Genomic DNA, 20,000 nt, shown 5'->3' with positions numbered 1-20,000 from the left:
TTCACATTCAAACAGGAAATAGAATACAGAAAATGGACTCATAAAGTCGATATCACAGTAAAATCGATTAACTGACTTCATAATCGTGAAGTTCTATTCATTCATAATAACATACACAGTGCTGTATGTGATTTCACTTTGGCCCACTTCCTGATTTTAAGATAGTATGTTATATTTGTTTTTTTAAGACTTTGATAGCACACGACCAATGATGAGTTGGTTAAAACAGACAGCAAGAGAGACTGCATCAAAGCAGAGTGGAATTAATATCGTTTTATTTACCTACTCTAATAGCAATTAGGAGAGCCAAACCTCACCTTTTTAAAAGAGCTAATCGTGGTATTGTGCGTTAACTTCTACTAGTTATTAAACCAGTTAATACGACTTTTGTTTCCCCGTCTCTGCTGAATTTAGTCGTAGTCTATTCCAACTTAAAAGAGTTTCCCAAGACAAAGAAGCAGACACGTTTACAACTGACAACTATGTGCTAATACGTAACTCTCCCCGAACCTTTCCAGGTCGGGTATGCGTGGCAAGGCAGATCTTTTTGAGCTGGCGTTAAAAACCGGGAACTCATCGAGACAGTTTTGGACTACAGGTCTGCAACTCGTTATTGTATAACCGGATGTAAAGGTCACATCTGCCCGCGGGATGCCAAATGGCGCTGAAGCAACACGTAGCACCACGGGCCGCTGATGGAGAGGGAAGAAAAGTCCACGAGCCCTAAAACACTTCGGTAACCTAGTTTTGACTTCAGTCCTGCAAGCAAAACATTAAAGGAGAAGAGCCCCCTCCCCCTTTCACCCCCTCCCCCGCCTCCACATCTGGTTCTACTCAAAATTTGGACTTTTGTGGCATTCCATCGCATCAGCATCAGTTCGTCATTAGCATCAGTTAAATTGTAAGTCAAAAGCGGCAAAGAAATTCCAAAATTAACACTTTCCAGAGAAAAAAATAACTTATTCGTTACTGCTGCAACGTGTACTACTCTTGCTGGGTAGTCTGCAAAGTAGCTACTCCCGGTAAAGTGTCTGCCGAGGCGAGATTCAACTTGAATGAAAAGTCTGCAACAGTCCTACTCAATGACGACAGAAGTCGAGCTTCCTTACCTGACACGGTGCTCTTTAGTTCCAGACTAAAAAACAATAAATATAAAGTGCTGTAACTGCAGAAACGGATACTGTTTGTACATAATCGTCTCCAGTGATCGGGATTCTTCCCGGCGCGTTGCATTCCCTCTGCTGCCTGGAATGTTTAACGTGGAGAGGGGGGAAAAAACAAGCTTTGTCCCGGGAAGACTGGCTGCAGCGAAAAGTGTGTGAGATTCTGTACAGACCAGAGAGAGTTCTGGAGAGATCGTGCTTTGCGAGGGCTGCTGTCTATCTGCGCGTCATTTATTGAGCCTGAAGTGAACGAGCGCAGCAGACACTGCGTCACCCGCCCCCCCCTCACAACACACACATATTCTCTCTCTCTCTCTCCCTCTATCCCTTTCTCTCTCTCTCTCCCTCTCTCTCTCTCCCCCTCTATCCCTTTCTCTCTCTCTCTCCCTCCCTCTATCGCTCTTTTTCTCTCTCTTTTTCTCCCTCTATCCCTTCCTCTCTCTCTCCCTCTCTCCCTCTATCTCTCTTTCTCTCTCTCTCTCTCCCCCTCTCTCTCTCTATTTGTCTCTCTCTCTCTCTCTCTCTCTCTCTCTCAAATACATGTGTTCAACTTTATGCAGTTTGGTATGGATTGCATTGAAAGGATTAAGTCATTTTTAAATAAAAAATTAATTATAAACAAAATAGAGAGAGAGAGAGGGAGCATAAAATGTTGCCTTTAGGAACTGGTAAAAGCAAGACAGTGTGCCAACATCAGTATGCCACTTTGCTTTACATGTCAATCACTAGGGTGATAAGCTCACATCACAACAAATAGCACATCGATTGTCCCTGTTAAGCCTCGGGATGTCTGTGGATATCTGTGTTCATCTGACGGGTTCACTGATGGTGGGGAGAGATCTGAGACAAGATGCCTCTGGAGTGAGGTTGATAAGGATTGGGAGAGAGGGGGTGGCCTGGTATTGACTTCTTATGGCAGGTTCTGGTACCAGATTCATTTATGTTCATCAGTACTCGTTAAATCGTGACCGCACTGTGGAAGTAAACAAGTTCTACATGTCCTCATGCTTGCCTGGGAGGAAATGTCCCTGATTGGATTACACATCAGAATCAGAATCAGAATGCAATTCTGCAATAGACGTGCCACCACACTCAACCACAGTGAAAGTGAAAATCCTCTCTATGGCAGAGGTGGTGTAGACACACACACTCTGAAATGAGCCTCTGCATTTAACCCATCCAGGGAAGTGACACACACACACACACAGTGAACACATACACACAGTGAAGTGAAGTAACACTAACCCGGAGCAGTGGGCTGCCATTGGCGGCACCCGGGGAGAATAGACGTGCCACCACACTCAACCACAGAGTACAAAAACAGTTAAAAAAAAAGAACATTCTAGTACCGTGAGCAAACGCTAGAAAAAGTCAATGTGAAGGCCTCAATATGCATATGAAATGAATAAACAAGGATCTGGTGTGCAGAGGAGTGAATAAGGGAAGAATCAGCTTTGATCTTATGCTCACTTAACTCAAGGATTCACAAAACTGTTGTTTTCCGGAGAACCGGCCAGGTCATTCCAGCGCATAATTGAAATGGCCGAGAATCAAAAGCAGAGGAAAGAGGACTGACGGTGATCCAGCTTTTCTCTATTTTAATTTCTCCACCAATGCTTTACCAGCAGCACAAAATAAATCAACAATAGACTAATCTAAGACACAAAGAAGGTGGTGAAACAATCCATCAGTTTAAATTTCCAGTTTTGTAAATATGCCTGAAGAAACACTTGTTTCCAGTAGCCTAGTTTTAATTCCCACAGTCCCCCACCAGACTTCCATTCATCACATAGAGACTACTCATTGTGTGCCGCGGGTATGAAACAAAACTCTAATCAGATTGGATCTTTTGCTGATGGTACTCTAAACTCTAATCAGAAAGATGGGGATGATTGTAAAACGATTGAAAAGATAAACGATTGTACTCCATTTGTCCCAAAGGGCAATAGATTGTATAACATCCTCGATTAAGGAGGAGAAAGTTGTCTCAATGTCACAAACCTGCCAAATTGGGTCACCATTAAACAGCAATATTTTATATTCACTGTTATATGTATGTAAAATCTGCACTTAATTACTGTGGTTTGTGTAGAATAGTATTGCAGAACTGCTTTTTAATGCATTACTGTGAACTGCATTATGGGAAATGGTACATAAAAGAAAAAGTATTTTACTTTAGTACTGATGTCCTGCACTGTACTGTGTATCATAATTGTGTTTTACGGCATAGTATTGTGTATCATAGTTGTGTTTCATGCATAGTATTGTGTATCCTAATTGAGTTTCAAACATAGTACTGTGTATTGTGTATCATCATTGTGTATCCTAATTGTGTTGTGTATTGTGTGCAAATACAACCTTTCCTGTGAAAAAGCCTGCCCTTGGGTTCAGGCAGGCCTTCGCCTTTATGAAGTGCCTTGAGACAATGTTCATCGTTAATGGTGCTAAATAAACAAAAACATGTATAGATTAAATGAATTGAAATTGAAAAGCAGGAACAAAATGACTATCATGCGAGTACTACACTAATAGTACACACACTAAAGAAAAATATCAGTTAATAAATCAGATCAGGTCAGATTCTTTGTTTTTTGCTTTGACCCATGACTCATGACCTATGTGCAAAGCTGTTAGAAGTTTAGCACTCAAAAATATTAGCTGATGCACAATACATCTTCAGCTGTGTGTCTGATTGTGGTGCAGTTCAGGGTGTTCCTGAATGCCTCATCTGTCTTCAAAGGAGCTTCTTCACAACAGTACAATAAGAAAAAGATAAAGCTAGTCAGGTTTTGATGTGTTTATATGTGTAGGATATGTAGAATTGACCTCCTAATGAAGCTACAGTGCTCAGCCCTCCCCAATGTTATGCTGTAATTCTTCCCTATCTTTAGCCAGTCTACTCTGGCAGGGGGACTGCCAATGGAAACTAGCCTTTTGGCTACAATTGGGTGCATTTACATTTTAATGTTATTAATGTACACTGTCCCTCTTATCAAATAAACAAATAAAATAAAAAAAACATCTCTGTTTGTGAATTCAGCAGTGTAACAAAGTGTAGTACAAGTAGCCTGCATACTTAATCACTGAACATTTATGAGGAATCAAACGCATGACCACGGTGCCGCTTACGCACTGCTTTATACCACCCTACTTTATGATCCACAGAATCACTTTCTGATTATTATTCCAATATCTTATCATGAATTAGAAATAAGCCTTCACAACTAAGATGTTAAGAAAAGTGAATGAAAAGTAAACAGCAGGCTTTTTACAGCAGGCTTCTTGTTACAGTGTTCACTATGCTGATAAAATACCAGAAAAGAACTACACTACTTTACTGACCAATACCTGCCAGGCAGTTACTGTAGTTTTTACAGGAAATGTTTAACAGTGTTTGTATTCAAATTAAGGTGCAGGCCACGATTCTAATCCCATAGACATTTTCTCAAATCCAACAAATTGCTCAGCACAGTCCTCTAGCTGTTGGTGTTTATAGCCGGCCCTGGCTCTGTTAATGGGACACAAACAGACTGACTGGGACTGACAGTCTGTCCTGGAGCTGTTGGTGTTTATTCACAGCCCTGGCTCTGCTAATGGGAAACAAACAGAGAGACTGGGACTGCGCCACCAACACTCCCAGCTAATCAACACACATGTTTCAGGAGCACGGAAGGGAGCGGTGGAATCTGATTGGCTGTTGAGCTCAAATATCAACAGCCTCCAGCAAAAACCAAATTGCAGAGGGAAAGGCATCTTCAAACTCACATTATTGAGTTTTTGTATAAAACAAGTGAAGTAACAGACAGCCCACCTGCTCTGCGAACACCAAACAACAAGACAGTTGGCACAGATAAAAGCTAGCCAGCTTGTTAACTGATGTATTTTAGGACAAACATACTTTAAAAAAAAGGTAAAAACCTAATTAGTGTTGCTTTAAATTTATTTATATAACATAATCTTGTGACATTGACACTTTTTCTATGCACACTATGCACATATTTTAAAGCCTGTCAAGCCTACTCATCTCCCAGCACAATTACAGTAAGTGGGCCTGTCATTATGGGTGTCTTAACACTATGCAAGTTCAGCCAGAGCTGCAGCAGTGGTGCTCAAGGACGGGAACTGGTGGGCGGTGATGTGCTGCATGAGGGGGTCTGACTCTGGTAGACTGTATATCCAGTTTGGTTGGTCTCTGCGAGGGTGAGAAGAGCAAGGCTGGGAACTAAGGGGGGGTATTTTAGAATGGAGCAGCAGACACAGACAAAGCAGGCAGACGAAGCCAAGCCTCAAATCACACGTTTGCCTGTCCTTGCCTCGGAGCCGTCGCTGGCCTGTGGAGGTACATGTGGATGCATGCCTGGGAAGTGCACTCTTCACTCCAGCCATTTCGGGTAAGGAGCTACGAGGTGCAAAGCCATTTATAGGAGCCGGAAGAGCAAAGGATGCAACGTGCTGCTTATCGTGACAGACGGTGGTGGTGCTCACCAGCGCTGACTCACAGAGGCGTGTCTCAGAAGTCTCGCTGTTTCAATCAAGCTTATGATGAGCTTTTGTTCTTCTCCACAGAGAAGGAAATATTGAAATGGCGTTCAGATCAAATGAAACAGTCGGCGCGGTTCACTAATTAAAACTTCAGCAGGAAGGACATGAACAGGAGTGGAGGCAGATAAAACTTCACATGAACACAAAATGTCCTCGCCTTAAACTCAAGTTAGAAATGCCCTGAACAAAATCTAACTTTACTAAAACGTTCACATTTATAAGAGGTGAAATAATAACCCTAATTGAACAGTTATGTTTAAAATCACAAACAACAACACATATTACACTATGACATTATAAAACTACACAGGGCACATATTACAATATGACATTATAAAACTACACAGTGCACATATTACACTATGACATTATTAAACTACACAGTGCAATGTTAATGAAGACACTACTTACAGTTGCAGGAAGGCAGGTTCATCCCATTTCTGAACAATTATTCTAGTTTCATTCTTGCGAGGGCTCCACAACATGTTGGGCCTTTTTAAGACAGAGATAACAGATCAGCTTTTTGTTTAGGCCAGAGATAACCAATCTGCTTTTCGTTTAGGCTTGCAGCACACACGATTAACAAAAAGCGCTTAGTTTAAGGTATGACTAAAGGCTCAAGATTGTGAGTAGTTTCTTAAACTCTTTAGGGTGTCAGCTCATCAAAATGACGTTTTAAAACATTAAGACAAGCATACATGGTTGCCCTGGGATTCTGAAACACACACACACACACACACACACACACACACACACACACACACACACACACACACACGGTCAAATGATGGTCATTTCTGTCAACAGATGTATTACCGATGCAAACATCAGCCATGACCATGCTGGCCAACAGGGAGCGTGCAGTGGGCAGTCAGTGGGCAGTCAGCGGGCAGTCAGCAGCCACTGTGGGCAAAACCTCAACAACAATAGGACCATGTGGACACAAAATGTGCCTGTTGCTATGGGTACGGTTGGAGCGGTGTTGTTTCAGCTGGCTACTTCAGCTTGCTACTTGTGCAGATAAACTTCAGGAAGTAAATACAATATACACTTTGGAGTTCAATGCAAAGATGAATTGATCGCAAGCCACAGATATAAACAGTGATCCACCATTAAAATAAAAATGTCTACTACAAGACAAGAAAACTGGGATACCAGTATGGGTCACAAAATGAACTACTCAAAATGGCTTCATATTATATATTTTGGAGAGGATGCAGCATGTTCAGTGATGAAAGCTGACTAAAATATGACTAAAATATGTTATTGTCATCACGTAGGACAGGGACAATGCACTTCCAGGACATTAATGACATACACGTTTGGCTTCTCTGCTATTCTATATTCTCACAAATAGTATTAATGGACAGCACAGCCATACGAGGCAGACCGAAAACCACCTGGAGAAGAACCACAGAACAGGAGGAGAAGAAAGAAGGGTTGTCATGGCAACAACTGGAGCGGAGGGCCCAAGACAGGAGAGGATGGAGGGGCTTCTTCGATGGCCTATGTTCCTCTGGGAACTTAAAGGCCTAAGTAAGTAAGTAAGTAAGTAAGTAAGTAAGTACAGTCCAGCCATATTGCAAAATCTTGCATTATATTAAACACCTCCTGGAACAATGCATGATTTTTGTTCTGCGATGACATCCGGTTGAGTTGTGTTTGTGAAGGCTCTGTTTTCAGCCACATGTGTTTAAGGTTGAACAACAAGGCGAGTGTTTGTTTGACTGCCTCCTGGTGGCCCCGACGTGACTCACAGAGGGAACACAAGGAAAGGGTTGGGTTGGGTTGGTCCCCCCTTCTGAGATCAGTGGACCACAAACAGCTGGAATTAAGCAAGAGGACAGAGACTCTGGACAGACCCATTACACACACACACACACGCACACACACACACACACCGTACACAGACACACACACACACACACACACACACACACACACACACACACACACAGACTCTGGACAGACCCGTTAGACGTCACACACACACACACACACACACACACACACACAGACACTCTGGACAGACCCATTACACACACACACACACACACACACACACACACACACACACACAGACTCTGGACAGACCCATTAGACGTCAGCTTAGATGGCCTTAGAATGCTTCCAATATATTTTCTCACGGAATGATTCAAGGCGCTCAAATGAGAATCGTATTTAATCAAATGTCACAAATATCAGTGTCTCACTGTAGCCAGTCGAGTAGTAGTTCGGAGTGCAATACTGAGCAGTACTGACGTTACCGGGTGTACTTTGCATTGCTCATTTCTAAAGCGTTTCTGTGCTCATCATTATCAAACACTTGGGATATGAAAAGAGAGAGGAAACCAACCAAACTACTGTAGTGCCAAGGTGTACCCACACAGATCAACAATGCCATGAGGAAAGGAGATATCCGAGGACATCAGGAAGAAGGTACTGACAGCCCATCAGTCTTGGGAAAGCTATAAGACCATCCCCAAAATATTCCAGCTCCATCCATCCACTGTAAGACAAATCAAATCAAATAATTTACAAATGGAGGAGAGATGCGGCATTCAACATGACCGCATCTCTGCCTAGAAGTGGACGCCCATCTAGACCATCACCAAGAAGTGCCAGAAGAATAATAAATCAGGGAAAAGCCAACCCACACATCACCTCTAAAGAGTTGCAGACCTCTCTGGCAGCATCTGGGGTAAATGTACAGTACATGCGTCAGACGAAAATTGTTGTCTTTACTCTCATTTTCTCCAAACAAAGCGGTTTAGATTGTGATCAGATAATTCTATTTTGGACTCATCTGTTCAGAGAATGGACATCCAGAAGGCCTCTGGTTTGACCAAGTGTTCTCTGGCAAAGTTGAAACGGGCAGCTTTGTTCTTTTTTTGAGAGCAGAGGCTTCCTTCTAGCAACCCGACCATGAATGTCATGTCTATTCAATTTTCGTCTGATTTTAGACGCATGTACATTTACCCCAGATCCTGTGTGCAGTGTGGCTTTTCAGAAAAGAAAGTTATTTGCAATTGTAATTTTTAACGATTCACTCTGAGCCCGTTTCATTTGTGACAACCTGGCACAATGAATTGAATGCTCTCTGGGCCCTAGCAGGCCAGATGGAATGTTTGCAGCTTTCAAAACTCCAGTGGATTCATGGCTCCCGTACAGACAAACAGTGCAGTCCGTTGAAAAGCAGCAGGAGGAAAATGTGCCACAGATCCTGAACCGAAGCCATTGATCTTCCTGCTTCTTCTCTCACAGATGGCCACTCTTAACTTCAGTTAGCCTTGGATTATAACCTTTCTTACCACCAGGCAAGACAGCGGGCATCATGGGAAAAAGAACTCCAGCTTCACCACCATCGCAGGAGTGAAGGTCCTTCACCAGACCACAGACGGGCAGCCAGCGGCAATAAAGCCATGTTAGGGACTGGAACCAGAACTAACATAAGCCACGCGTCCCCGTTGTTCAGTGTCCTTTGTTACTGCTCCGCGTTGGCAACTTGAATGGTAAGAAAGGTTATAATCCAAGGCTAACTGAAGAAGGTAAGAATGGCCATCTGTGAGAGAAGAAGCAGGAAGATCAATGGCTTCGGTTCAGGATCTGTGGCACATTTTCCTCCAGCTGCTTTTTCAACGGACTGCACTGTTTGTCTGTACGGGAGCCATGAATCCACTGGAGTTTTGAAAGCTGCAAACATTCCATCTGGCCTGCTAGGGCCCAGAGAGCATTCTGCAGTATTATCTGCACTCTGCTCACAGATACGAGTTCTTCGGCACGCTTCCAAACAGTGCTGCCTGTGAGTTAAGGTAACAAACACACACAGAGAGATGAGCACAGAGATTTCTGCCCTGAGCCTTGTGGGATTGCATATTTTTTCTCTAGTGTAACTTGAGAGCTGTTGATATGAACCCAAAGTATGTGGGAGAAAAGCAGCGAACCACAAAAAGACCTTTTCCACGGCGACTGGAGGCATTCCTGTTTGATTTGGTGTGTCCTCCAGGAGAAGGTCCTTCAGCAGTGATGGGAGAGACACAGATGGGAGAACAACCAACCAGACCCAACCCGTTGTTGTGGAAGACTGTACTATAAATGAATCATTATTTTCTGGCCCTTGGCTTACACTAAACACAGTCACACGGGTCTTTAATGGTCGACTACTACCATTCACTCAGTGCAAATTATTGAACGATAATTCAATCCTCTTTGAGACAGTGGAGACTATAAATAGTAATGTCAGTCATTACACTATACAAATGCAGTTGCTTGTCTGAATGTACGGTAATTTGTGAACAACTCTGAAGAACGTTGCTTTGTTATTTTACAAACAGTTGGACGCATTTCCAGACATCTCCATTTTCCTATTGCCTGCCGTTTCTCTTGGCTCATCTATGAGCTGAAAGTAGCTCAGGTAGCTCATATCCAATACACAAGTGCACATACCACAGGATTTGTTTACAGGGATTTCATACCATACACCCAAGACAAAGTGATATATCTGGAGTGCTTGATTACTGTAAATGGTAGGTTCTTGGGTGGTTACATAAAACATTTCCCTGTCACCTTTCGGGTAAAGAATAGGGGCATTGTATAAAAACGTAAGAGACAACAATGATCTACTTGAGCCTTTTAGTCCAATCCTGTGGCATGCCGAGACCTGAAAGAAGTTCAAGTGGGTAGAAGAGCCATCTGAAGCTTGTTTGGTGCTGCGGTCTCAGAAGGGATGAATCACAGTCAGTCTCGATACGAGGATGCAGGTGCGGCACCAAAACAACAGAACAGCGGTCATTCTAGTCTCCGCAACATAGCAGCATGTCAGAACAACAGAACCACGGTCATTCTAGTCTCCGCAACGTCACAGCATGTCAGAACAACAGAACCGCGGTCATTCTAGTCTCCGCAACGTCACAGCATGTCGATTTCGAGACTCACCGAGATGTCTGAGCTGGAACACCAACTCAACCTAAATGAAGAAAACCGAAAAAAAATTATCCTATTTGATTATAAGAAGACAATTAGCCCTTTCCACTCTGTTTGTTATTCCTCCCCAAACAGTGAACCCCAATGTAATATTCCCACTGGGTGTGTGTGTGTGTGTGTGTGTGTGTGTGTGTGTGTGTGTGTGTGTGTGTGTGGGGGGGGGGTATTGGCTCACTGCATCTACCAGCAGCCGATCTTTCACCAGTTGAAAGGATAAAGTAATTATAGCATCTCTCACTGTCCAGAGGAATAAGGCTATTTATCTTCCTTGACAGAGCTAATTCACCCTCTCATCTCTCATCTCACTGCTCAGAGGAAGAAGGCTATTTATCCTCCTTGACAGAGCTAATTCACCCTCTCATCTCACTGCTCAGAGGCAGAAGGCTATTTATCCTCCTTGACAGAGCTAATTCACCCTCTCATCTCTCTGATCAGAGGAAGAAGGCTATTTATCCTCCTTGACAGAGCTAATTCACCCTCTCATCTCACTGCTCAGAGGAAGAAGGCTATTTATCCTCCTTGACAGAGCTAATTCACCCTCTCATCTCACTGCTCAGAGGAAGAAGGCTATTTATCCTCCTTGACAGAGCTAATTCACCCTCTCATCTCACTGCTCAGAGGAAGAAGGCTATTTATCCTCCTTGACAGAGCTAATTCACCCTCTCATCTCACTGCTCAGAGGAAGAAGGCTATTTATCCTCCTTGACAGAGCTAATTCACCCTCTCACCTCTCAGTACTCAGAGGCAGAAGGCTAATTATCCTCCTTGACAGGGCTAATTCACCCTCTCACCTCTCAGTGCTCAGAGGCAGAAGGCTAATTATCCTCCTTGACAGGGCTAATTCACAAACAGAAAAAAAAATAAAAGAAAAAAGGCACACCATAAAATGCTGTGCTCTCATCGGAGCTCTTCCGAGCGAGTGTGAAAAACACGAGGAGAATCCGAGGCTCTCTGTGGTGTTTCAGCAAACACACACACACAGCGGTCGACACAAGTGTGAGAACTCCATGCACCGATGCTGAAATGATATCGATTGCGTTCCCCAGGCTGGCTGCATACGCGAACGCACACACGCACGTGGCCAGATATCGACACGGTTGGCTGGGCAAACCCCAGGAGCTTCTGGCTCGCGCTCGCTCTCACGCCAGCACATTTCAAACAACGTGACCTCAAAACACTGACACACATCTCGGTACTTGAACCCCCCACACGCACACACACACAAACATCTGTCTGACTTTATAAATCTCTTTCTATCACACACACAATGACATTCTTTTACAGATCCCTAAACTCACCCTGTTTCAAGGATAAGTGTAACAATGACATCAAACATTCCCCCCACCCCACCCCACCCCACACACACAGACACGAACAGTAGTCGACTGGCATCGCTAATGGAACAATGACATCAACACACTCCTGTTCCATTACTTCAGCAAAACATGCTTTTACACACACACACACACACACAGACACACACACCAAACTGATCTTGTCCACCCGTTCACGTCTAAACAGGCACAACAGAGCGTTTAGTACTCCTTTAAAATACAAAATAAAACAGTGGTTAAAGATAATCTTCCTTGCCGTCTTACAGATGTTCCGAAGAAAAAGTGCAGAATTTTGCAGTTTGTGATTTCACCAGTGTGCTGATTTGAAGAGAAGAACATAAACGATACTGTGGCCTATGCATGATAGCCTTCAAAACACACATGAAAACTCTCTCTTTCTGACGCACACACACACACACACACACACACACACACACACGACACGCACGCGCGCACACACACACAGACACGCACACACACACACAAACAGACACGCACACACACACAGACACACACACAGAGACACAAACACACACACACACACACACACACACACTGAAAAGCAAAGAGAACCAAAACAGTGCATTATAACCAATAGTATTTAATGATCTCTGCATGAGGCCCTACACCCACTCACAGTACAGATACAGCAGCCCTTCCTCAGTGCCAGAAATCATCAATTCAAACATACCTAAATAAATATGTGTGTATGGGTGGGTAAGTGCGTGTGTGTACGGTATGTATGTATGTGTGTGTTTGTACGTCAAGTCAAGTAACGTAATGTAAGTAAAAGACCAAGATATATACTTATATATATATATTTATATAAAAAACTAGATTCATCTCCATTAAAAAAATGGGTTAAATTTCAACATAAATTACAAATTCCAATATAGCTTGGGCCATCCGTTAGTCTCCACTAAAATGATAAAAAAAATACTTTTAAGACTAGGAGAGAAAAAAACAAAAGAGAAGAGCATATTGTATTCAAGCTAACTTCTGGGGTGAAACAGCGCCACCCGATGGTCATATAAGCTTTGGTCAAGGTCAGAGAGAGGAGGAGGGGCATCAGTGAACAATGACCAGCAGCATGGTTCGACTAAACACAGGCTCACCAAGCACACTGACCTGCAGGGATAGCCCACACGTGCTGGCCAACTTCACCCAGAGAGACTTAAAATGGGGCTCACCTATTCATGTCAGGGGAATTTCACTAAGCTCAAATACATCGAAAAGGTTTCCATACGTTTGGATGAAACATTTATTTGCCTGCCTGAAAGTGTGCGAGTATGTAAATATGTGTGTATGTGTGTGTGCGTGTGTGTGTGTGTGTGTGTTGGTGTGTGTGTTGGTGTGTGCGTAGAGGGGTGTAGGGCGTACAACAGAGTCCCCAGTTGCAGAAATTTAGTCCATTTTTCTGTCTCCTTCCAAATGCACCATTTCCGGAGAGAACAGCCCTTCTCCCTCCGTCCTCTTCTCTCTCGTCCTCTCTCGTCCTCTTCTCCCTCCGTCCTTCTCTTGCCCCATCCTCTCTCGTCCTCTTCTCCCTCCGTCCTCTTCTCCCTCCGTCCTCTTCTCCCTCCGTCCCCAGCTCTCTACAGGAGGGAAGGAAACAAGAGGCCGCCCGCACCTCCCAGCCCCCCCGCACGCCATTAACAGAGAGAGGAGTGTAGGAGACGCACGACACGCATGGTCAGTCACCCCATCATTCTTCACCTCTCCTCTATATCTCTTTCTCTCTCTCTCTCTCTCTTTCTTTCTTTCTTTCTTTCTTTCTCTAGAGGCTGTGGTCCTCAAGGTAGGACATCACATAGAAGGGGCGGGGTTAATAGAGAGCCAACCCCTCTCCCCCCTCCCTGTCTTAACCAATCAGAAAACACTGTGGGAGCAGAAGGCGGGCTCAGTTTGAAGCGCTGCTATTGGAGGAGCTGCTCGTGGAGGGTAGTGCTGTCCCAGAGGTCCCAGTGGTGGCTACGGACTTCCTGATGTGGGGCAGGAGGAAGGCGTCGCAGGCCAGCTGGTGGACGTCGATGCGGTCCTCCTTACGGTAGATGAGACAGCGCCGGATGAAGGCCTGAGCACGAGGATGGAGCGGCACAAAATGAAAAAGAATGACCATTAGGATTATGGGACTGAAATCATCATTCATCATCATCATTGTTTATTCAGGGAGAATTGACTGAGCACAGGGCTTTTTTTGCAGCAATGCCCTGACTGAGGCTACAGAATACATAATAACTAAAAACTCAGAAATGAAATGTAAAAAATAAGAAATACTAACTAAATTTGATCAGAATGGCATTACACAAGTAGGATTTGGGATGCACCACCAAAGGAATACTGGAATCAAGACAATAAACTAAATTCTACTAACATAATGACCATAAGATAAAACAAGCTCTATTCAATTGACTTTCATTCCATCAAAGAACATTGGATCTCATAACAGGTTCTGAAGAGGAAAGAGGGCAAAGATAGGAGCTGCCCACCTTAGCTTCAGGAGAAACGCACACACAAACACACACACACACACACACACACACACACACGCACACACACACACACACAAGCTGCCTACCTTAGCTTCAGGAGAAACGCACACACACACACACACACACACACACACACACACACACACACACACGCTGCCCACCTTAGCTTCAGGAGAAACGCCAGGTTTGGGGGGGAACTGGACCTCCGTGGCCTTGAGGATGGTGTTCTCCTGCAGGATGTCCTGCTGAGACTGGTTGTGTCCAAAGGGCTGGCAGGGAGAGACACAGATTGGACATGTCACAGACAGCTATGACCAGAGGTGTTTAACACTGGAAGAGTTTCAGCCTTCTGAGGAGGTGTTTAACACTGGAAGAGTTTCAGCCTTCTGAGGAGGTGTTTAACACTGGAAGAGTTTCAGATATGATCAGACGAGTTTAACACTGGGAGAGTTTCAGCTTCATGAGGAGGTGTTTTACACAGTTTAAGCTTTATAGCATAGAATATATTTATTTGTCATTGCACAAGTACAACGAAATTAAGGTAGCAGCTCTCAGACACAAAAACAATACAAATATATATTGGACATTTATATACATATTTACACTATAAAAACACAAAACATATATCACAACAGAGAGACAAATACAGGTCAGTTTTGTGCATTGTTAAGGGCTATGATGGCTCTGGGATAAAAGCTGTTTCTCAGCCTGTCTGTTACTGCTTTGATGGTCCTTATGAGGAGGTGTTCAACACTGGAAGAGTTTCAGCTTTATGAGAAGGTGTTTAACACTGGAGCTAAGCAATGGACTAAACCTCAGTATCAGTGTGGCAGTGCTGATGTGGAGATCAAACGAGCAAGAAGGTCTTTTACTTTTACAAAACAGACATTTTGTGAAGGTCTCTGTGTGTGTGTGTGTGTGTGTGTGTGTGAGTGTTAACATACCTTTTTCCCATAGAGGCACTGGTAGAATATAACTCCGACCGACCACACGTCCACCTTGTTGGAAATTTTGGGCGGTTCCTTTCCCACCACAAAACATTCCGGAGGCAAGTACCTGAGGGGAGAAAGGAGAGATGCTTTATGTGTGTGTGTGTGTGTGTGTGTGTGTGTGTGTGTGTGTGTGTGTGTGTGTGTGTGTGTGTGTGTGTGTGTGTCCGGAGGCAGGTACCTGAGGGGAGAGAGGAGAGATGCTTTATGTGTGTGTGTGTGTGTGTGTGTGTGTGTGTGTGTGTGTGTGTGTGTCCGGAGGCAAGTACCTGAGGGGAGAAAGGAGAGATGCTTTATGTGTGTGTGTGTGTGTGTGTCCGGAGGCAGGTACCTGAGGGGAGAAAGGAGAGATGCTTTATGTGTGTGTGTGTGTGTGTGTGTGTGTGTGTGTCCGGAGGCAGGTACCTGAGGGGAGAAAGGAGAGATGCTTTATGTGTGTGTGTGTGTGTGTGTGTGTGTGTGTGTGTGTGTGTCCGGAGGCAAGTACCTGAGGGGAGAAAGGAGAGATGCTTTATGTGTGTGTGTGTGTGTGTGTGTGTGTGTGTGTGTGTGTGTGTGTGTCCGGAGGCAAGTACCTGAGGGGAGAGAGGAGAGATGCTTTATGTGTGTGTGTGTGTGTGTGTGTGTGTGTGTGTGTGTGTGTGTGTGTGAGTGTGAGTGTGTGTGTGTGTGTGTGTGTGTGTGTGTGTGTGTCCGGAGGCAGGTACCTGAGGGGAGAGAGGAGAGATGCTTTATGTGTGTGTGTGTGTGTGTGTGTGTGTGTGTGTGTGAGTGTGTGTGTGTGTGTCCGGAGGCAGGTACCTGAGGGGAGAAAGGAGAGATGCTTTATGTGTGTGTGTGTGTGTGTGTGTGTGTGTGTGTGTGTGTGTGTGTGTGTGTCCGGAGGCAGGTACCTGAGGGGAGAAAGGAGAGATGCTTTATGTGTGTGTGTGTGTGTGTGTGTGTGTGTGTGTGTGTGTGTCCGGAGGCAGGTACCTGAGGGGAGAAAGGAGAGATGCTTTATGTGTGTGTGTGTGTGTGTGTGTGTGTCCGGAGGCAGGTACCTGAGTGGAGAGAGGAGAGATGCTTTATGTGTGTGTGTGTGTGTGTGTGTGTGTGTGTGTGTCCGGAGGCAGGTACCTGAGGGGAGAGAGGAGAGATGCTTTTCCCTCGTTTCCCTTCCTTGCAGTACTGTACACTCAAATCACACAGCCCTAACAACATCCCATCATCTGGCATCAGCATTTGAAAAGTCCAGTGTTGGAGTATCTCTGTGTGTGTCTGTTTGTTTGTGTGCGTGTGTGTGTGTGTGTGTGTGTGTGTGACAGAGAGAGAGAGTATTAATGTGTGTTTGTTCTCAAGTCCAATACTCAGACAAGTCCGACTCCTGCCTCGACTTGGATTTGAGCTCTGATGACTCGGACTTGCACTCGAGCTTTGACTGCATTCAGATCTGATGTTTGAGACGAGGTAGGGCGGGGTCGTATATCGGTATATAAGGCAAACGCGATATAGGTGAGGCAATACCTTTCATACTGATATAGTTTGAATACATTGGTATAGTTGCGTTACATTGGTTAAACTGCCCATGTTTGCTTCCCTTTCACACTCTCTGCACAATCCTGCCCCTACTGTCCCTCTGTCTGCACAACTCTTCTAGACATCATCGTGGCCAGCGATGGCCGGAATGTTAACATGAACGTGAAGAGTTCTAAACTCTGTTATTGACTTATACTCATACACCTACTTCAGACCACTAAATATATAACTATTTTAAAGAAATGTTCAATCCCTATTGAAAGTTGAACTTGTCTGGTTGCTGTCAGCCAACTTCAGGTCACAGCAGGACACATTTTTACCGTATAAACAGAGCAAGTTAACTCCGGACCTTTCTCAATAAACATACTTCTCAGAAAACACAAAACAATTACCCCTGCTCCCAAGATATCTTGATATATCTTTATGATTGTGAAACAAATCTTTCGTTTTGTCCAATGCACTTGGTTTGCTGTAGGCAGTACGATTTAGTGCTAGCATAAAATCTGCTGTCAAAACAAAAGCAATCTGGTGCTTTGTTTACAGCTAATTCTGTTGGAAATTAGGTAAATTGCGTGTTTGATGGCAGATTGTAATCCCAATGGGTTTTGATTACATAGCTTTTTCACGGTATACTATATTACCTGGAGATTGTCAAGAGACTTTCTTTGCTCTCGTAAGCTTGTTTACAGCCTGGGTATGCTCCTCATAATGTTTACATATTTTAAACATTTACATTATGTGCATAATAGGTCCATTGTTTGGAAAAAGATAATGTGATATAATGTGAAATCAAAATCTTTATGCACTATTCATGCAGATCAATCACGTTCTAGCCTGATGAGCTATGTTAATAGCCTACTCTATCAAATTATTAATTTATCTAATAGTTTACTCAGATTTGGACTCTTCTTGGGTGACTACAACAAAGTCAGACAGAGAGCAGAAGAGAGGAGAGGAGAGGAGAGGAGAGGACGGGACGGGACGGGACGAGACAGGACGTTATAGCCTGATAAGCTATGTTAATAGCCTACTCGGGCTGTCAAGACATTCCAATTTTTATTCTTTATTCCTATTAATCTATCTAATAGTTTTACTCAGACTCTGACTCTTCTTTGGTGAGTACAACACTGCCAAAGTCAGACAGGGGAAGAGGATAAAGGCGCTTCGGTGGCTGTTTGATAAGGGGAAGAAACCCGTTGGTGTCGGCAGCGTGCTCACCATAGTGTGTGTGTGTGTGTGTGTGTGTGTGTGTGTTTGTGTGTGTGTGGTTGTCAGGACCGTTCTCACCAGTAGGTGCCCGCCCCCTGTGACGTCAGCTCCATGCCGTCCACTCCGTAGTTGTCGTCGTCCATGATCTTCGAGAGGCCAAAGTCGGTGATCTTAATCTCTCCGCAGGCAGTTCCATTCACCAGGAGGATGTTACCTACAGCACGTGTGCACACACACACACACACACACACACACACACACACACACACACACACACACACACACACAGTCAGCGAGACTGAACTACACACAGCTCTGTGACAAGTGTAGTGTAGAGAACTGGATGCAATATTTTTGGGTTCAATAGTATTTGAGAAAATGTTTTCTTGCTATTAAAGAGTCTCTGGTTGGTATCTTGCAAGGAATTCACTTATACTGTAAAATTATATCCGTCAACAATACATGGCCATTAATTTAGTTTGTGCCCAATATCAAATTCCAAATATGGAAGAACGAACACAAAATTGAACAGGACCAGATGGGAACCAATCTCTTCTGTATTAGCAAATGGCTCGAGCATGAAGCACATTGTTAAAACCACGTAAACGTCACACTGAGCATCCATCTCCGGATCGGAGTTGTTGTGTCCCCTCATCGCTGCAGACTAAACAGATGTTCCGAGAGGCCACATGGTACGGGTCGTGCGTGACCGCATGTGTACAGCACCCCCACCGGAGCTTTGCGCCTCCATGACTACAGCATCAACACGGAGCACAGATGTGCCGTTGGAACGAGACAGGCACGGAGCGCTCGGTGAACACAGTGGTGGTGAATACACGAGGAAAAGGATTAACGCTAGGGCCCATGCAACGTTCAGAGAGAGAGAGAGATAGATAGAGTGAGTGAAAGAGTGAGAGTGAGTGAAAGAGTGAGAGTGAGTGAGTGAGTGAGTGAGTGAGTGAGTGAGTGAGTGAGTGAGTGAGTGAGTGAGTGAGTGAGTGAGTGAGTGAGTGAGTGAGTGCTGTTGCCCACGAAAGGGCTAATCTGTTTACAACTATGCCTTATTTATGAGGGGCAGCATTTTCTTCTTTATATTCAAGCCTTTCCTGACTTTATCGTTCACAGGGTTTAGCCAACAAGGCAATCCCTCCCTTTGGATGTCATGACTGCATCAAACACGCCTTAGCTTCGTTAGACTACTCAGAGAGTTTTAACGGGTACAAATGGATATTCAGCGAACACACAGAACCGTCCGCATTCTTAGCACAGAAATGCTCAGACTGCAAGCGGCGCACGACACAACATCGGACTCCCAGAGGGCAGCAGTATTTACATTCGTTTGACCCGTTGCTCGGCAACCTCTGCCACCTCCATGTTGTGGAGCAAACGTAGCCTTTTGGAGCGCGCCTCCTGCAGCCAAAATTATAAATAGAGAATAGCCTACTGCAGGGGTTTTCAACCAGGGGTCCGTGACGTCATTGCAAGGGGTCCGCGACATGAGCTTATGTTGATCAGTTCACCATTGGATTTTTTTATTTGCATAAATTCCCTTTGATATTTAAACACATTTCCAGATTCCTCTTGAATATCGTGGAAAAATATCTAAAATAAGAAAAAATATGTCAATCTAAATAGTCTGAAAAGCCAAGTCGCATTGCTTGAAAAATACCGATGTAGACCCATATTCAGCGAATAAATTACACTGACAAGTGCTATAGGCGGAATATCTGTGCAGTTGAAAACCCCTGGCCTACTGGGATGTTGGCGACG

General features: G+C 44.2%; 1 protein-coding gene across 1 annotated transcript in view; it reads right to left on the bottom strand.

The window, feature by feature from the left end:
* Positions 1–12,647: 12,647 nt before the first annotated feature.
* Positions 12,648–20,000, bottom strand: part of tlk2 (tousled-like kinase 2) — an 18,369-nt gene continuing 11,016 nt past the window's right edge. The window contains exons 18-21 of the mRNA XM_080856703.1: positions 18,309–18,444; positions 15,459–15,570; positions 14,676–14,783; positions 12,648–14,096 (exon numbers count right to left, since the gene is read on the bottom strand). Coding sequence (XP_080712829.1) covers positions 13,923–14,096; positions 14,676–14,783; positions 15,459–15,570; positions 18,309–18,444 — 530 coding nt within the window. The 3' untranslated portion in view covers positions 12,648–13,922. The remainder of the gene's footprint in view (positions 14,097–14,675; positions 14,784–15,458; positions 15,571–18,308; positions 18,445–20,000) is intronic.

This window comes from Sprattus sprattus, assembly GCF_963457725.1.
Source record: "Sprattus sprattus genome assembly, chromosome: 18".
Lineage (NCBI taxonomy): Eukaryota > Metazoa > Chordata > Actinopteri > Clupeiformes > Clupeidae > Sprattus > Sprattus sprattus.
The sequence above is the reverse complement of the archived record's forward strand: the minus strand, read 5'-3'. Positions and strand labels throughout refer to the sequence as shown.